We start from the raw sequence: 20,591 nt of genomic DNA, 5'->3' as shown, positions 1-20,591 counted from the left end.
AATTTCTTCTCAAAAACCCAATAATTACTTTGTATTGAAAAAGGACAGAATAAGTATTATTGAGAATATTTGGATTGAAAATAACAAAATAATGATGACGTGCAGATATTTCACCAAACACACAAATTTATTTTCTATACCGTGTGAATCTTCCTCAGTTGGAATATTTTTAGTGAGTTTGAAGGATTTAAGTGAGCCTATTAATGTTGAGTTGGTGGAAGACGAAATTTCCAGTAAATGCTTACAATTTCCGAGCTCCGAAGATAGCATTATTATAATGAAATTGCTGCATTTATAATTTGTATTACAAATATCGACACTTAGTTCTTATTGAAATTTCGCGAACTTTCAGTTTCCAAAATTATAAAAGTTAATAAAATCGTCAAAATAAGGATATTTCAAAGCCCACTGCTATATTTAATTCACTGATAAAGACCCATTGTCTGATAGAAGTTTTTTTAAAAATGAGGAAATCTGTATATTGATAAAATTATTTTCTAATTAAAATGAGTATACTGAATTATTACCAACATGATAAACATAGATGAAACTTAAATTAGTTTTCTTTAATTTGGCCTATTCCACTTGCTCAGAAGCTAGGTATCTCATATATGTATGGCTTATATGTAGGGAATTATTTGTCTGTATAATTTCCAGATCCAACACTATGTCTTATGCGGTGGTTCAATTTATTGAGGATGGCGTATTCAGTCATGTCCCAATAAGCTGGCTGAATGCATCTCAGACAGAATGTTTGTGGCCACCTAACAACCCCAAAAATGTGACACAGCTAATAAAGAGGCAAACTGCTCCTGGCAAACACTGGTGTGCCCATAAAATTATAGTGGAGGGAATATATGGTAAATAATGTATCTGTTATATTATAATGGCTATGATGTATCTCATGATAACTGCCTCAAACAAACATACACATTTTTCAGATTCACTAGAGACTGCTATCAGGAAAGCAGGAGATGCGGAATATACCTCTAATGATGAGGAGAAAGGAAGAGGCAAAAGAAAGAAAAAATTTCGCCAGCCTTCCACTAGCCCATCTACAGATGATAGAGAAGGTGGGTATAAGTCAATGTTTCAAGAGGATTCAGTTGATTCACTTGAGTTTTTCTTGACGTTTGTAGACAGTATTTCGCCTCCACCCAAATTGGATATTGAGCAGGCTGAAATCTTATGGGAGCAGCCATGTGAGGAATTATCGGAAGCACTGAATCTAGATGTTGACATCAACTCAGGTAATAACTTGACTCAAAAGCTGCTATGCAGAACATTGAATACCTTATGTTTATTTATAGTGGTAACACCTTTTGCAAAAGGAGAAGATGTCATCTCAGAAGGTAATTTTTTTTCGTCAAAATTTCATTTTTTGGCTAATAACTCAAAAACGGTTTTCACCATTCTTTGTTTCTCTGAAAAAGAGCTCGAGAATGTGTCATCCGTTTTCTTCTAGCTTCCATATTTCTCGAGTTTCCATCAGTAGACAAAGAATTTTGCCCACCCTGTATACACCTGCGACTAATTGTTCGGGTGAGAGAAGCTTTTTTTGCTTGAAAAAGGTGAAAAGTTAGGTACCTAAGAACCATATTAAGCCAAGAAAAGCTGAACGCTTTGGCTGTTTTGTGTATGAAGTCATAACTAAACAAAATTTCGTATGACGAAGAAAGATATTTTCACAGCGGGTTTAATAAAACTTTGATTGTGCGATCAACGCTTGATTTCTAAAACTGAAACCTTTTCTTTGCTGAATATATTGAACGAGTAGCAATTGAGAATAATTTAATGGACGTATGAACATAATTTATCGATTGAAAACAAATTGACGTCTTCTGTTGGTCAATCAAGCGTTGATTCCCTGATCAATATGAAACCCGAGGTGAGACTTTTATGACTTACATTCCTATTTTATTGTCATCGTCAGTTAGATTGTGGCCATATAATACAGATAATAATATGAATTTTAGAGAAGGTCTTTTTTTTTGTGTCCCTGCCTAGTTACAGCCCCCTAAAGATGGCGTTCGAAAAGCGGTTTTTGTTTTTTTTTATTGAAAATTAATAAACATTCACGTATTAAATCAAGCAGATATTTTATAAGGGCGGGAAGGCATTAAAAATATTTTGGTTCTGTTCGTCTATAATAGAAAGGGGTAGAAAAATCCATTCCTGATCCTTGCTTCGCAAGAAACTTTTTTGATATTCATATCTTATAATGAAAAATTAACTTTGGATAACTTAATCCATTCTCGAAAAATCATCTTGAGATTTTTGTCAAATAGACTAATCAAGATGATTGTGTGCACAAACGCAGAAATATTCGACGTGCACTTTGTTTACGGTCTTTTCCTGAAAAACCGCGAATTTTTCCAATAAACTACAAGAGACCTTATTTATTAAGAATGGATCAAAATCAAAATCAAAATCAATCGTTGCGTTGTAAAAATGATCTGGAAACTCGGGAACTGACACATCGATTCCCTAGGTCACAATAATTATTATGAGTAGTTATTAGGACCAACGTGTACAAATCTCTAAGTTACATTTTCACTGACAGAAAAATTGTCATTAATATTTTGAACTAAATAATTATGGTAAGGGCGGCAAAATTTGAATGGCCTACTGGCGGCAAATATGTAAATCCGCCACTGGTTATAATATCGTGACATCATGAACTAGCCCTTCAACGTCATCAATTTGGACATCAGATAACCTTAGAGAGATGGGTTAAAATTCTGGTTATCGAATTGGGGTTAGAAGTTGTGAAGGGACATAACCAAGAGCAAAACCAGCAATAACCGCGGTTCATTACGGGTTATTCGCTTGAAATCGATTAATTTCTATGTTAAAAGGTTTAATTTGTTTGAAGAAGAAAAGAAGCATTTTTGAGAGCTTGGCATGAAATGAACTGACCTCAATCCCCACATTACCAGTAATAAATACAGTGGCGGATTTACCATAGAGGCTGAGTAGGCTGCAGCCTAGGGCGGCAGATTTCAGGGGGCGGCAAATTTGGTGACAATTTTGTTAGCACGAATTATAGAAACTGAAATACTTGTATTTCATAGATATTTTAATATCTATCTACATCTGATTTTCCCTAATTATAAAAAAAAACTGACCAAATACATTACTATTTTCCTGTTTCACTCTTATTTCGGCCGCTTTGGACTCTATACTGAAACTTCGTGAAGGTGAAAAATTTTGGTGAAGCCAGATTCTGAATCGTTGCGATGTGTTTCTTCGGTTCCTACGAAAACACAATTCAAGAAATGTTTGTCCAGAAGTTCGTATCTATAGCTCTATTTACAAGGTGAGCAAAATTGGTTGTCTACTGAGATGATCTCGAGAACTATCGCAGCTAGAAAAAAAACGGATTCCACATTCTCCAGCTCTTTTTACATGACTAATCCAAACCTGGAAACAGACCCGGCCTATCATTTCTAGGTTTTGAGTTATAATCAAAAATTTGGATTTTGACGAATTCGAAAAGTTCTCATAGCTTTTTTGTGTTTGAAGTTATTTACATATCTGAAACTTACCTTCTTAGTCACTTTTATACGTAGATTCTACTGACAGAATCTTTTTTTCCAACTCACAAATAACAAATTCAATGAAAGTTTGCATTAAAAAAAAAACGAAAGTTCGCCTAATGTTTCGAAATAAAAAAATATTTGGTGCTCGTCAGTGAATTCTACGTAAAAAAGGGTCTGTAGAAGGTTCAAGTTTCAGATCTATAACTTCAAAGACAAAAAACTTATGAGAACTTTTCGAAATCGTCAAAATTTCATTTTTTGGCTAATAACTCAAAAACGGTTTTCACCATTCTTTGTTTCTCTGAAAAAGAGCTCGAGAATGTGTCATCCGTTTTCTTCTAGCTTCCATATTTCTCGAGTTTCCATCAGTAGACAAAGAATTTTGCCCACCCTGTATACACCTGCGACTAATTGTTCGGGTGAGAGAAGCTTTTTTTGCTTGAAAAAGGTGAAAAGTTAGGTACCTAAGAACCATATTAAGCCAAGAAAAGCTGAACGCTTTGGCTGTTTTGTGTATGAAGTCATAACTAAACAAAATTTCGTATGACGAAGAAAGATATTTTCACAGCGGGTTTAATAAAACTTTGATTGTGCGATCAACGGTTGATTTCTAAAACTGAAACCTTTTCTTTGCTGAATATATTGAACGAGTAGCAATTGAGAATAATTTAATGGACGTATGAACATAATTTATCGATTGAAAACAAATTGACGTCTTCTGTTGGTCAATCAAGCGTTGATTCCCTGATCAATATGAAACCCGAGGTGAGACTTTTATGACTTACATTCCTATTTTATTGTCATCGTCAGTTAGATTGTGGCCATATAATACAGATAATAATATGAATTTTAGAGAAGGTCTTTTTTTTTGTGTCCCTGCCTAGTTACAGCCCCCTAAAGATGGCGTTCGAAAAGCGGTTTTTGTTTTTTTTTATTGAAAATTAATAAACATTCACGTATTAAATCAAGCAGATATTTTATAAGGGCGGGAAGGCATTAAAAATATTTTGGTTCTGTTCGTCTATAATAGAAAGGGGTAGAAAAATCCATTCCTGATCCTTGCTTCGCAAGAAACTTTTTTGATATTCATATCTTATAATGAAAAATTAACTTTGGATAACTTAATCCATTCTCGAAAAATCATCTTGAGATTTTTGTCAAATAGACTAATCAAGATGATTGTGTGCACAAACGCAGAAATATTCGACGTGCACTTTGTTTACGGTCTTTTCCTGAAAAACCGCGAATTTTTCCAATAAACTACAAGAGACCTTATTTATTAAGAATGGATCAAAATCAAAATCAAAATCAATCGTTGCGTTGTAAAAATGATCTGGAAACTCGGGAACTGACACATCGATTCCCTAGGTCACAATAATTATTATGAGTAGTTATTAGGACCAACGTGTACAAATCTCTAAGTTACATTTTCACTGACAGAAAAATTGTCATTAATATTTTGAACTAAATAATTATGGTAAGGGCGGCAAAATTTGAATGGCCTACTGGCGGCAAATATGTAAATCCGCCACTGAATAAATAAAATGAATGTATATATTTTTATGTAATCTGTACACTACATTATAATAGCTTTTGGTGTATGGTTCAGCAGTATTTACATTATAATTACCAAATTTTTCAATAACTGAAATAAGTAATTATTGGAATTTTCTTTCAGAAAATTATATATTTATTCATGATGTGACAGATAATCCATTTTTTTTGCATGTTTATTTTTCAAGGAAGAATCCAGTCTGGGAGTCTCGAAATGAAATTGCTTTTCTTATTAATCATCTTTTCGTAATGTTTAGGTTATGCAACTCAGTCCTTTATACAAAGGGCTGAATTCCAGAAAATTGCAGCAGAATGGATCCGGCTCAGTACTTTGAGGTACAAAAGAGAAAAACAATAAATACATACAATTACAATTTACAATGTAAAATTCAGCTTTTGTATATAAAGGTTTTTTTTGAGCTGATATAAAAGCTTTTTTCCTCATTTTTGTATATTTCTCAATACAATATAAATTTTTTTCAAATATTTATAGTCTACTTATATTGATAATATAATAAATTTTTTTTTAAATGTTTGTATTCTTTTATTTCAAAAACATTCGAGAGATGTTTGTTCAATTAATTATTATATTATCCTTTTCCTCTGTTACAGCTTTGATCTTGATGTGTTAATAAATTGTGGGTCAATTTTTTCTACATGGATGATGGAAATAATGATTCGCTCTGCCAAGATATGATAATGTATACAATGAAGTCACTGACCTGCACATTTTTTTCCCAGTTTTATTTCAGATGGAAGTGAGTAGACAATTTAATTGTTACATTAGCAATATTTCAGCTAATTCATAGCATTTCTTGAGCTCAGAATAATAATTTAGATCATGAAGTATCAAGTGTAAAATCATGATTGATAATAATTTCGATTTTTTTCTATTTAGTCTCTTCAATTTTAAAAATAAAATTCTGAGCTTATGTAAATTAGCCGAAACGTTTGCTTATGGAATGATTAAATTGTTAATACTCTGTTCCTCTCGTAATATACATATTATATGATAATGTTACATTGATGCTCTGTATTCATCGCACATGAATGTGATATGGATGTTCTGTAGTAATCAGATTATTTCATACGTAAACGATATGTGCAAAAATATATTCAGGTATATAACATGTAATGTACATGTGCTGCAGATGTAATGTATCAATTCGGTAACATATTTTCTGTACCAGAGCTATATACATTTATACGTAGCACGTAAGGTACATACACCGAACACGTAATATTACAATTTCGTTACACTATACGTAGCGAAAGGCGGACATAGAGCCCTCGTTTGACATTACACGGAAAGATCGTGCACGGAACTTTGCTATGTAACACGGAACATTGTAATATGTAGGATACATTGATGTTATGGAAATGTGTTTGCTGGGTATTGATTATCATTATTAATTGATGAATAATAATTATGACGGACAACGTGTTGAATCGTTTTTCTGGTTTTCAATCCAGATAACGTGTTGAATCGTTTTTCTGGTTTTGAATTCAGATAACGTGTTGAATCGTTTTTCTGGTTTTGAATTCAGATAACGCGTTTAATCGTTTTCCCAGTCTGGAGTCTGTTAAGGTGTCGAAGCATTATTCAGTCTCTGAAGTCGAATAACGTGCTGCATCGTTTTTCAGTACTCGAATGCGGATAATGTGTTGAATCGCTATTCAGTCTGAAGTCGGATAACTTGTTGAAATTTGTTTTTTCGGATTTGGATAACGAGTAGAATCTATTTTCAGCCTTTGAATTCGAATAACCTATTGAACCATTATGTCAGTCTCAGCAAATGGATAATGTGATTTTTCTGATAAAGTATTGTGTTATTTTTCAGTCTTCGAAGTCGGATAACTGCTTGAATCGAATTCTTTTGCACTTTCAGCTGAATAATGAATCGTTTTTTCAGTCTGAAGTTGGATATCGTGCTGAACAGTTTTTTCAATCTTGGAGTCGGATAACGTGTTGAATCGTTTTCTCAGTTTTTGGAATTGGATAACGTATTGAATCGTTTTTTCAGTCTCTGAGGTCTGATAACAAGTTTAATTGAGTGGCTACGCTGCAACTGGTCTTCGTATTGATAATTATATTTTTCAAAGTGGTGAATTTAGAGTTCTGGCACTTGGGCTGAAGTTGAAGTCTCACATATTCTTACGAGTAATTTATCATACCCGAAATTTCGGTGCCGCTTTAGAGCTACATAATTGTAAATGTGAAAATCATTTAATAATAACTATATTATTAAATGACCTTCACATTTGCAATGCATTCCGCTCACTCGATACAAATGTTCATGTCGTTAGATCATTCACTGCGGTTTCGAAGTTTGCAACAATTATGTAAACAAAGAAAAAATATTGAAATGGTCTAAATGTACCAATTTGTGCATAGTGCATGTTGTTATTGGGTCTATTAGCATCGTTCAGCACTGCTGAAAATCATTTTTACTTTGCTAATTCATTAGATCCATCAGTAATTCCAGTTCAAAATGGCAAATCTACTGATACTGAATTGAAAGAATTTCACTCAGAAATATTCCAAATGGACGTTTATTTTTTGTAGGTCCCACCTTTTTCGTAAAATCCAATTTTCTAGGTCAATTAAATTCTACCAACCGCCCAATTCTGGAATCTATAACCGTGAAAATTTGCCGGGACCACACTCCCCAGAACCAATCAGAGATATAAAACGCTGTTCCAATATTCCCTATCTGCCGAGTCTTTAATCAAATTACGAGGCCATCCACAACAATTACGCTAAAGCGTGGATAACGCAATCAATCGTTGTGCATCTTTGAATAATGCATGAACGTTATTCGTTTCAACGAAGCCTGGTTATAACGCCCTTCGATTAGCATTATAATTGAACTTTGTTGCGAGTATACAGTTCGCTCGAGGTTGGAATCGCTGATGGATTTTCTTTCACTACCTAACACCAACCAAGTTTCTGATCTTGTTTGACTGTCTGTTACTTATTCGTTTGAAAAAACGTTACCATTCCAGTTTTCACAACACGATTATTATAATAGAAAGATATTCTATCAGGGATAAACGTTTCAGTGAGCTTATATTGTTATACTTGCAATCAAATGACAAACAAAGCATAGATCAATTGAAGAGAGAATAGATAGCCCATTCGAGAAACAAGCTAAGCTTCAGCGCCATCTGTATTTGCGCTATACTCCAATTGAAGAAAAAACTTGATTTAAGCTGAATCTGTAGCGCACATTTTGAATTTTCTAGTACTAATCTAGACAAAAATCTGTGAAAAATTTCCAAAAGAAACTCAGAAGAAGATTATGTGTTGATTACGAAATTACTTTCAATGAAAAATTAGATCTAATACGAATCTTTGAAGTCATTCTATCCTCGTTTTCTAGACTATTTGGTAGGTACTACTTTCAAAGCCGCTGGACTTCTGGGTCCTTTGAAAAACTTGATGTTTCGTGAAAGGAAGGTGAACAGTGTGAAATAATCAAGCGACGGCATTGATATTGCTTGTTAAAAAGGTGGCCAAAGGGATATCATAAACGGTTAATATTCTAAACACTCCAGGTCTAGGGTAGAATCGAGATGCATATTTTAATGATGAATTTTCAAATTTCATCGGCTTGACTAATTTGTTTACGTGAATTGCGATAAACTAGTTGATTTCTACCGTCTGCATAAAAGAGGGGCTCCCAACCTTTTCTTGGCCATAGGGACCTCTCTTATATTATTCTTGTTAGCAGGGACCACCTTTAATAAACCTGTAATAAATCTGAAAATTTTATAGAGCTCGATGCAGCCGTTCGGTGGTGGCGATTATTTCATTGATACCATCTTTTTGGAAATTTTTCCATAGTATCCTTTCGAGTAGATTACCTTTCAATAACAATAACCGTAGATGGAAATGTGATACATATTCTGAAAGAGCAACTCTTCTAGTAATAAATCTGAAAATTTTATGGAGCTCGATGCAGCCGTTCGGTCGTAGCGATCAGTTCATTGATACCATCTTTTTGGAAATTTTTCGATAGTTTCCTTTCGAGTGGATTACCTTTCAATAACAATAACCGTAGATGGAAAAGTGATACATATCCTGAAAGAACAACTCTTGTAGTAATAAATCTGAAAATTTTATGGAGCTCGATGCAGCCGTTCCGTCGTGGCGATTATTTCATTGATACCATCTTTTTGGAAATTTTTCGATAGTATCCTTTCAAGTAGAATACCTTTCAACAACAATAACCGTAGATGGAAATATGATACATATTCTGAAAGAGCAACTCTTCTAGTAATAAATCTGAAAATTTCATGGAGCTCGATGCAGCCGTTCGGTCGTGGCGATTATTTCCTTGATACCATCTTTTTGGAAATTTTTCGATAGTATCCTTTCAAGTGGATTACCTTTCAATAACAATAACCGTAAATGGAAAAGTGATACATATTCTGAAAGAGCAACTCTTGTAGTAATAAATCTGAAAATTTTATGGAGCTCGATGCAGCCGTTTGGTCGTGGCGATTATTTCATTGATACCATCTTTTTGGAAATTTTTCGATAGTATCCTTTCAAGTGGATTACCTTTCAATAACAATAACCGTAGACGTAAAAGTGATACATATTCTGAAAGAGCAATTCTTCTAGTAATAAATCTGAAAATTTCATGGAGCTCGATGCAGCCGTTCGGTCGTGGCGATTATTTCATGGATACCATCTTTTTGGAAATTTTTCGATAGTATCCTTTCAAGTGGATTATCTTTCAATAACAATAACCGTAGATGGAAAAGTGATACATATTCTGAAAGAGCAACTCTTGTAGTAATGAATCTGAAAATTTTATGGAGCTCGATGCAGCCGTTTGGTCCTGGCGATTATTTCATTGATACCATCTTTTTAGAAATTTTTCGATAGTATCCTTTCGAGTGGATTATCTTTCAATAACAAAAACCGTAGATGGAAAAGTGATACATATTCTGAAAGAGCAACTCTTGTAGTAATAAATCTGAAAATTTTATGGAGCTCGATGCAGCCGTTCGGTCGTGGCGATTATTTCATCGATACCATATTTTTGGAAATTTTTCGTTAGTATCCTTTCAAGTGGATTACCTTACAATAACAATAACCGTAGATGGAAATGTGATACATATTCTGAAAGAGCAACTCTCCTAGTAATAAATCTGAAAATTTTATGGAGCGCGATGCAGCCGTTCGGTCATGGCGATTATTTCATTGATACCATCTTTTTGTAAATTTTTCGATAGTATCCTTTCAAGTGGATTACCTTTCAATAACAATAACCGTAGATGGAAATGTGATACATATTCTGAAAGAGCAACTCTTGTAGTAATAAATCTGAAAATTTTATGGAGCTCGATGCAGCCGTTCGGTCGTGGCGATTATTTCATCGATACCATATTTTTGGAAATTTTTCGTTAGTATCCTTTCAAGTGGATTACCTTACAATAACAATAACCGTAGATGGAAATGTGATACATATTCTGAAAGAGCAACTTTTCCAGTAATAAATCTGAAAATTTTATGGAGCTCGATGCAGCCGTTCGGTCGTGGCGATTATTTCATTGATACCATCTTTTTGGAAATTTTTCGATAGTATCCTTTCAAGTGGATTATCTTTCAATAACAATAACCGTAGATGGAAATGTGATACATATTCCGAAAGAGCAACTCTTCTAGTAATAAATCTGAAAATTTCATGGAGCGCGATGCAGCCGTTCGGACGTGGCGATTATTTCATCGATACCATATTTTTAGAAATTTTTCGTTAGTATCCTTTCAAGTGGATTACCTTTCAATAACAATAACCGTAGATGGAAATGTGATACATATTCCGAAAGAGCAACTCTTCTAGTAATAAATCTGAAAATTTTATAGAGCTCGATGCAGCCGTTCGGTCGTGGCGATTATTTCATTGATACCATCTTTTTGGAAATTTTTCGATAGTATCCTTTCAAGTGGATTACCTTTCAATAACAATAACCGTAGATGGAAATGTGATACATATTCCGAAAGAGCAATTCTTCTAGTAATAAATCTGAAAATTTCATGGAGCTCGATGCAGCCGTTCGGTCGTGGCGATTATTTCATCGATACCATATTTTTGGAAATTTTTCGTTAGTATCCTTTCAAGTGGATTACCTTACAATAACAATAACCGTAGATGGAAATGTGATACATATTCTGAAAGAGCAACTCTCCTAGTAATAAATCTGAAAATTTTATGGAGCGCGATGCAGCCGTTCGGTCATGGCGATTATTTCATTGATACCATCTTTTTGGAAATTTTTCGATAGTATCCTTTCAAGTGGATTATCTTTCAATAACAATAACCGTAGATGGAAATGTGATACATATTCTGAAAGAGCAACTTTTCCAGTAATAAATCTGAAAATTTTATGGAGCTCGATGCAGCCGTTCGGTCGTGGCGATTATTTCATTGATACCATCTTTTTGGAAATTTTTCGATAGTATCCTTTCAAGTGGATTATCTTTCAATAACAATAACCGTAGATGGAAATGTGATACATATTCCGAAAGAGCAACTCTTCTAGTAATAAATCTGAAAATTTCATGGAGCGCGATGCAGCCGTTCGGACGTGGCGATTATTTCATCGATACCATATTTTTAGAAATTTTTCGTTAGTATCCTTGCAAGTGGATTACCTTACAATAACAATAACCGTAGATGGAAATGTGATACATATTCTGAAAGAGCAACTCTCCTAGTAATAAATCTGAAAATTTTATGGAGCGCGATGCAGCCGTTCGGTCGTGGCGATTATTTCCTTGATACCATCTTTTTGTAAATTTTTCGATAGTATCCTTTCAAGTGGATTACCTTTCAATAACAATAACCGTAGATGGAAATGTGATACATATTCTGAAAGAGCAACTTTTCTAGTAATAAATCTGAAAATTTTATAGAGCTCGATGCAGCCGTTCGGTCGTGGCGATTATTTCATTGATACCATCTTTTTGGAAATTTTTCGATAGTATCCTTTCAAGTGGATTACCTTTCAATAACAATAACCGTAGATGGAAATGTGATACATATTCCGAAAGAGCAATTCTTCTAGTAATAAATCTGAAAATTTCATGGAGCGCGATGCAGCCGTTCGGACGTGGCGATTATTTCATCGATACCATATTTTTGGAAATTTTTCGTTAGTATCCTTTCAAGTGGATTACCTTACAATAACAATAACCGTAGATGGAAATATGATACATATTCTGAAAGAGCAACTCTTCTAGTAATAAATCTGAAAATTTTATAAAGCTCGATGCAGCCGTTCGGTCGTGGCGATTATTTCATTGATACCATCTTTTTGGAAATTTTTCGATAGTATCCTTTCAAGTGGATTACCTTTCAATAACAATAACCGTAGATGGAAATGTGATACATATTCCGAAAGAGCAACTCTTCTAGTAATAAATCTGAAAATTTTATGGAGCTCGATGCAGCCGTTCGGTCGTGGCGATTATTTCATTGATACCATCTTTTTGGAAATTTTTCGATAATATCCTTTCAAGTGGATTACCTTTCAATAACAATAACCGTAGATGGAAATGTGATACATATTCTGAAAGAGCAACTCTTCTAGTAATAAATCTGAAAATTTTATGGAGCTCGATGCAGCCGTTCGGTCGTGGCGATTATTTCATTGATACCATCTTTTTGGAAATTTTTCGATAGTATCCTTTCAAGTGGATTACCTTTCAATAACAATAAACGTAGATGGAAATATGATACATATTCTGAAAGAGCAACTCTTCTAGTAATAAATCTGAAAATTTTATGGAGCTCGATGCAGCCGTTCGGTCGTGGCGATTATTTCATTGATACCATCTTTTTGGAAATTTTTCGATGCAACTGTTCAATCTTGACGATTATCTAATTGATTCCATTTTTTTTGGGAAATTTTTACGTATAATCACAATTGAAGTTTGCAAATAAAAGCTCGAAGGATATCTTCAAAAATGAATATTCAAATTTTTCAGCAAGTCTGTATTGACTGTACTACTGATTCTATTCACTAACGCCATCTATTAAACAGTTTGGTCTGAGAGCTGTGGTTAAATCTTAAATAAAAAAAACAATAAATCATTTGCGGACTTCTAACTAAGTTCCATGTTCTAAGTTCGCGGACCATACTTTGGCTTCTGCGGACCACTGGTGGTCCACGGACCACTAGTTGGGAACCATGGCACGAAACAATCCTCAGAGCACCCTGTATCGCTTAAGAAATATAGAAATATGCTCAATTGTATGAAGAAATAACAAAACGCATATCAGCAACATAGCTAAGAAACACGAATCACCGAACCTTTATCTGGTTTGGGATTGTTTCTTAGGAATTTCTTATAATTCGTATAGATTATACGTTTGCTAAGCTGGCCCTCCTTTTCTGACGTCATTACCTTCAAATGAATAGATGACATAAATGTGCAACTTCCTGGTAAAGAAAATGGGTGGAAATGCAGGAGAATCAGGAGATAAGGGATTTAAATAATACGATAAAACAAAGAACACCCCCTCGGAACCAAACTGCACATATCCTATCTTTCAAGGAAACAGAAATATCAATTCGGATATCTGCTCTGGTTCACCCAGCAAAGAAAAACACATCTCCGAAATGGCCAGGAGATATTTCGAGGCCAATTCTTATCTAGATCCTCTCCCCAATGCCAATATAAATAGAATACCACTTTCCTGGAGAGATTTCCTTACGGAACATCCTGAATTTTCCTGCTCCTGAAAAATGCCCATAAAGGCTCCGAATGATGGAACTCGAAGTGTTCCGCTACAGAGTCGGAGTCGTAAGGAGACTGGCTAAGTTATGCTGCAGAAATAATGTCTATTATTCGCAGACGAACCTCTTCTCCTGACACATCAACTATGGCGCATCTTTGTATAGTCTTCCTAACCCCAGTGCTATATTCGGTCATATAGAGCAGCTGTAAGTTGAAGAACCACTTATCCTAATGCTCATTTCCATGAAAAAGCGAGATACGAAGAGCTATTCATTCTTATCACCCACAATTCCGTTTTCCCCCGATAAGCATATTGTTACAGATTCTGTCGACTATCTAGAAATAAGGCTTTCACATTGTTCCTTATGATTTGATGAGGGAGATGATGAGATTTTAAGTAATACCTAATTTTTTCCCCTATCGTCGTTTAGAATAGTTTAGATCAACTTCCTGCTCTGCTCTAGTATGCCGATCATCCAAGTTTCGTTCAGATATATCAGATATATTGGCAAACGAGGTCAACATGATTACGTTGACATATCTACGTCAAACTACTGGTTGATTTCGGGAAGTCGTTTCTCGAGGCAAAGAGATTCATCATCCTTTCCATCCAGGACATGGTGATTCCAACAAGAAACTACATGAAAGATATCGCCAAGGAAGCCTTAAAGTTAAAGGGTGTATCAAGTCATGCATGTGTACCAAATAAACCTTTTTTATTCAGTTCGAAGATAAAGAAATCTAAACAGTTGAGCTATCTGATAGATATCAGCTCAAATATGTTTCATCCATAAATGCTCAAAATGTTGTCCATAAACTGATAACTCACAATATCCGAATTGAAACTCGTTTTGAACATTTATTGTTAGATAAAAAAACAAATTTAAAATACTTATCGAACTGTCCAAACGTATTCACCAAGGGCGGCTCGTCAGAGGAGGCAAGGGAGGCTAAGCCTCCTCATAAAGCTTAGAGCTAAAATACATTCACTTCGGGCATGTCCTCATTTTCAGAAAGTAATTTCTATATAAATTTTCCAAACACCTGAACTAGATATTCAGATAAAAATTAGTTCATTTTTCGGTCCTCCGCTCATAAAAATCCAGCATAACAATCATACAATCCACCGGCTGCGTACGCGTCCGCCGCGTCGAATGTGAATATTTCCTAGTACTGCCTATTCGGACGGAGGCTGTTGGGCCTGCTGCCTCCGTTGATAGTGTAACTCACGCATACGTTCTCTGGACTCACATACTAACCGAACAAGAATTAAGCTGACTTACTGTACCATATTCGCCCGTAAAATGTACCAGAGGAGGCACAGCTCCCCTGTTCTCCATCGATTCTTTCGTGCCGTCTTCGACTATATTCGCTTGATCTCCGGCGGTAGGGGCGTTGTCCGGCGGTAGATGTTATGATTTCAATTTTCAATTTGAATGTAACGACTTCGTGGAGAACTGGAACTTCGGGAAATTTGTGATATATTCTTGTTAAGATAGGTTGTTTTGTTAGAGCGTTAGGGGTAAGTACTGATACGGATAAAAAAATAAAATGGAATTGAATATTGAGAATTAACTGTACACGTTGTTAAAACCTTTACGAGACCTCCACCAAATTTAATTACACTAAAGTCTACCGAAAATCGTCAGAATAGAAGTTTCAGTGTTGTTTGGTACGACCTCAATCTGAAGACCAAGACAGCTGTTTACAGAGCAATGGTCCTCCCAACGCTTCTTTACGGAAGCGAAAGCTGGACTCCCTACAGGCGACATATTAAACAGCTTGAACAGACGCAGCAACGTCATCTAAGACAGATAATGCACATCAGATGGTTCCACAAAGTTTCGAATGCAGAAGTCTTGCAGCGCGCGAGCTATACAACAATTGAGACTCAAGTAACGAGGGCCCGACTCAGATGGAGCGGCCACATTCTGAGGATGCAAGACACAAGACTCCCCAAAATAGCTCTATACGGCGAACTCACTGAGGGAGCCCGGAAACCAGGAGGCCAGTATAAGCGGTTTAAGGATACACTACATCAATCCCTAAAATCAGTTAATGCTAATCATAACTGGGAACAACTAGCGTTAGACAGGTCACAGTGGAGGTCTTTGGTCCACAGTTATAATGGAGAATCGAGAAGGATACAGCGGCGGCCAGATCTGGTTGGAGACTATCCATGCCCTGAGTGTGGAAGGATCTGCAGGTCACGGTTGGGTCTCTTTAGTCACAGGAGGGCACACAGTCGCAACTAGCACTAAGAAGTTTTGTAACTTCTTTCTGTTCGATTTTTTTTTTTTTTTCCTTCTTCTTTTTGTAGATTTATTCCCGGTAACGGGATACAGCAATGAATGAATGAATGAAATGTGATTGGTTAACTGGATCGATCAAACGGGAAAAATTATTTTGCTGGCCATATTTATTATTTTCTCATCAAACAGAATATACTTCATGGTTCAAAGCGGGGTTTTCAGATTTGAAAAATTTACCGCGATCTATCGAAAGGCATAACAAGTCAAAGGAGCATATAGCATCCTCTTGCATTCAAAATTAATCTTAGAACTGACAACTTTTCATTATGTTGAAGAAGTATACTTTATTGACTGATAAGAGTTTGTTTCAACACTCCTCGAAAACTATTAGCCTCCTCAGCTCTCATGACCACGAGCCGCCACTGGTATTCACAACAAAAAACTGTTCTGGATTCACTGAATTCAGAGTTAGAGAGACTGGCACTGTATGGAGATAATATAACATATAGAGATTTGCAGACTGTTTTTAGTGATTTTGCAAGTAATATCATTTCCGGAGAAGAGTCAGTGTGGATTTATGCAACATCACTTAACAAGTAGCACGTAACAAATAGCCTGAATGTTACAATTTGTGTAGATCAAATTAACAATTAACCTACCTTCATATTCTCATTATAAATAAACTGTAATTTTTTACAAAAACCTTTGTTATATAATGGCTTAGTGAAATTATCACTAAACCTTCGATGAATCATTAAAACAGAACATACAAATAGTATCGTTCGTTTTGTTATTCGTTTTGATAAAAGTTTTGGTCAAGTTTCGTGACCTGATAATCCATTGAGCATCTATCTGCGTATTAAGTTGCGCATAATGAGAAAATCTCGTTCAAATAACGTAGAAGTTGAGAGTTGGATTGTTATCTGTTAAGTGATATTCTTTACTTTGCTGAGCACTCTCATCGAAAAATAGACATTCAACTTATACTTGCTATTTGTTAATTTAAAATTGTTTTTTGATATTTTGTTTCTTTGAGCAGCATTAATCCACACTCACTTGTGTTGAGTGACACGAGTAATTGAAATTGATGATACCCCGCCCTCCACATTCGATTTATTGAAGTTTCATTACCACAGTATGCACGTGCGCGTGTGGCTTTAGGATTGAATACACTTTTATTTCGTTTTCAAAGAAAATCTATAGGGTGACTACAAACGAATAAGGCTCTTGTTCCCTTTTTATCTCCAATCCCTATCCACTGTTCTAAAAAAACCATTAGAGGAAGTCGATTTTCGCGAATGGGCTTCTAGCAGCATAATAAAAAAAAAAGTAATCTGAGGCGGGGCGAGAATTGGATAATTTACGAACTTTTCAAAGGAGAGTGAAGGTTGAGGAAAGATAAAATGTCTATCCTCAATTCGATTTCGGCTTTTTTGCCCGAAGGCTTTATGGCTTGATTAGATTCAGGGATCAACAGGAAAGTTTCGGCAAATACTGGCTCTGCACAATTTCGTTCTTTTTGTGGGGCCTAGTCGGCTTCATTGTGCCAGGGAGAGATACGGACGATATAGGCAAATGAGGCTACCGATCTTTTATTTCGTTATATCCTTATTGCCTTCCCCGGATACATTTGGGTATGGGGGCGGCGTCGGGGAAAATATTTCTATTAGCATCGCTGGAATTTATTGAACGAGAGTATTCGAACCAATTTCCGCATTACCATCGGAATTGAGGAAGGTTGCATGTATGGGCTATATTGTTTGGAATTGAAGGAGGATGAAATGGGTGATAGTTTTCGATTGGAAATCGGAGCTGTATTTATAAATGGAATTGAATTTTTGAAGTGAAGACTAATTTTTTGGTCGAAACCACGAGTTCGTGTGATCATCATGTTCTAGTTTAGTTCTTGAAGTTTGTGATTAACTGCTTTCGTTCGGGCATATAAAAATGATGTTGGATTGAATATAAGCCGCGAGCAGGGTTCACGAAAAATCCTTATGTGACGTTTCCGTGTAATATTATCTACCTTCTTCAGGAAGTACAAAATATTGATGCGATGCGAATGAATTCCTCATATTTTCTCGTAGGTATAATGCGCCCTTTTCGTGTCATTTGATGTTGAAAAAATTTAAAAGTATCTGTGAAATTTGAAAAATTGCGTAGTGCTGAATTCATTTCTGTTAAAAAAATCCAGAGATGTGTAGTGTCGCAGATTTAGCTTGTTATTCTGAAAGTAATTTTGTTTTTCCAGGGGTGGCATAGTTCATTATGAAAACTTAAAATGGCTATATCTTTTCATCAGATCCTAATCGGAAAAAATGGTATCGAAAAAAATGTTTCTTTTGCACTCAAGAATCTACTTTTAAAATTTTTGTACGAGCACTCACCCTCTATACAGGGTGTATTTGAAGGTGAGGCTTTTTTTTCAACAGAAGTAGAACTGGTCAAAATAAAGCGTCTTACCAAAAATCATCTATACAAAACTTTCAAAATGATAAAGTTGAAAAAAAAATTGAAAATCAAATAGATCCTAATACGACCCGCCTATACCGTTTGTTAGTTGAATTATGGCAAAGTGATGTGAAAAAACTTATCTCCTAATTCGACCATGTGGTTTCCGTTTATGATATTGGCTCATTCGATATTTACGTGGTAATGGAAATGGAAATTTAGGATTGCCGAATTGTTCTCATTATTTTTTAGTAACTTGCACGATTTTATGAAATGGCTCATTTCGATACCAACTGACAGAAGAGACTTAGGACACAAGGGTAAAAAATAAAATAATACTTCAACATCTCACCAAAAAAATTCGTCTAAATTGTTAACGAATTTTTTCACAATATGCATCACAGTCTTCTTGTTGGAACATTCCAACAAACGTCGTAAAAATGGAATGAAATGGGGAAACATTATAGCACTTTTTCAACATAACTAACATCAGCACTTTCAAGAAACTGCCTCGATTTTCTACATTTTTTTTTCACCCTTAAATGTACAATACAGCAATTATGATTCTCTCAAAAGTGAGCTTATGCATCTAATCCAATGAACTTGGTACTGAACCATTAATTGTCCAGCCATATGTTCACGTTTTGTTTCGTTTGTCAGATGCCGGAGTCACCTTCCACAGTCCCGTTCTTGAAATTCAATGACATTTTGTCGAACTTCTAGGGGTTGTATCTCAGCCATCTTGGATATTTTATATAGACAATTTTTGGTTGAACGTTTGGAATTCATGGACTCTTATTCAATACTGGCAAGTGCTACTGAGTATTATCCAGTAACACAGAGCGCCACCCAGTATGAAACGATATCCGATTCAATCCCCTCCAGATAGAAACCAAGACGAAGACAATAGCATATGTCCCATATTTCCTATAATTCAATACGCCGATTCGCTTATTGCGTACAATATGCGTGTAACGAATTGAGAAGTTTGGGAACCCGTTCAGATCACGACAGAAATGATGCCAGAGGTAAAAAATGAGTTTCCTAGTTTTTGAATGAATTTGCTATTTTCAATATCTACCTAAGGTAGAGTAGTTTCGGGTAATATGTAATATTGGCCTGTACCGATTTTTCCAAAACTAACCAACTGTAGTGGGGTACGTAACCTCCATATCGTCTAGGCTCTTCATTTGACCGTCTCAGTTGATCCCTGTGTCGCGCCGATTGCGCATGTGTGAAGTCTGTGCGGAAATCGAAAATTATCGGAAGAGATCTTATTTTTTAGGTTAAGTTCAACTTATTCTCTCTCGTTATGCATTATCTTTTTTATATTGCGGTTGCAAAGTAATGTAGGTAATCTATAAGTTATATATTATAGTGGCATTTTCTGAAAGAATTGTCCTCAAGTTCTTAGGTTATATTCTTTATGATCAGAAAAGAACCCTGCGGACATTATGGTCCACTATGTAGGTGGCTCATATAGACTACCAGGCTACATTGTCTACACGTTATCTCGTCTTTCTGAATGGATATTTCTTTTTCTCCCAAGACTATGGAGAGTAGAGAGAAGGAGAACGATCGCTGCTTTGAGACCACAGATTTTTTGTCCCCTAAAATATGTACCAATAGTAGTAGTTCATGTTTTTGCCAACAGTCGCGCTGGCCATCACGAGAGTGCGAAATTTTGTTTACACAAATCAAATTGTAGTTGGCTCGTTGGCTGAGTGAACTGTTTCCCTGGTGACAGATGATAGGAATATTATTATTGTCGATTTTTGATAAGAGAACAACATATGACCATGGTGAAATGTTGAAGCGTGCGCTAGTATAAGAGTGTTTTGGCATCGGAAAGAAAAGGAGAAGAGATAAAATTTCCGAGAGCATTTTTGAGAGAAAATTGGAAAAAACCTTATCTCAAGAATCAACTCCCAATCAATTTGTGTGTCAAGAGCACTTTTGCGATGAAGATATCAAAAAGATGATGGATTCATTATAAACGAAATCGAAATTGTCATCCCTCGTGAGAAGTTGACTCTT

The 20,591-nt window shown here is 35.5% G+C and overlaps 1 protein-coding gene across 1 annotated transcript; it reads left to right on the top strand.

The window, feature by feature from the left end:
- Nucleotides 1-580: 580 nt before the first annotated feature.
- Nucleotides 581-8,574, top strand: LOC123316812. The gene is made up of 5 exons (XM_044903052.1): nucleotides 581-860; nucleotides 942-1,073; nucleotides 1,140-1,250; nucleotides 1,311-1,352; nucleotides 8,480-8,574. Exons 1-5 carry the CDS (start codon nucleotides 668-670, stop codon nucleotides 8,572-8,574), a joined length of 573 nt encoding a protein of 190 aa, XP_044758987.1. The 5' UTR covers nucleotides 581-667.
- The last annotated feature ends 12,017 nt before the right edge of the window (nucleotides 8,575-20,591 follow it).

The sequence above is a fragment of the Coccinella septempunctata genome, chromosome 7, assembly GCF_907165205.1.
Source record: "Coccinella septempunctata chromosome 7, icCocSept1.1, whole genome shotgun sequence".
NCBI lineage: Eukaryota > Metazoa > Arthropoda > Insecta > Coleoptera > Coccinellidae > Coccinella > Coccinella septempunctata.
The sequence above is the reverse complement of the archived record's forward strand: the minus strand, read 5'-3'. Positions and strand labels throughout refer to the sequence as shown.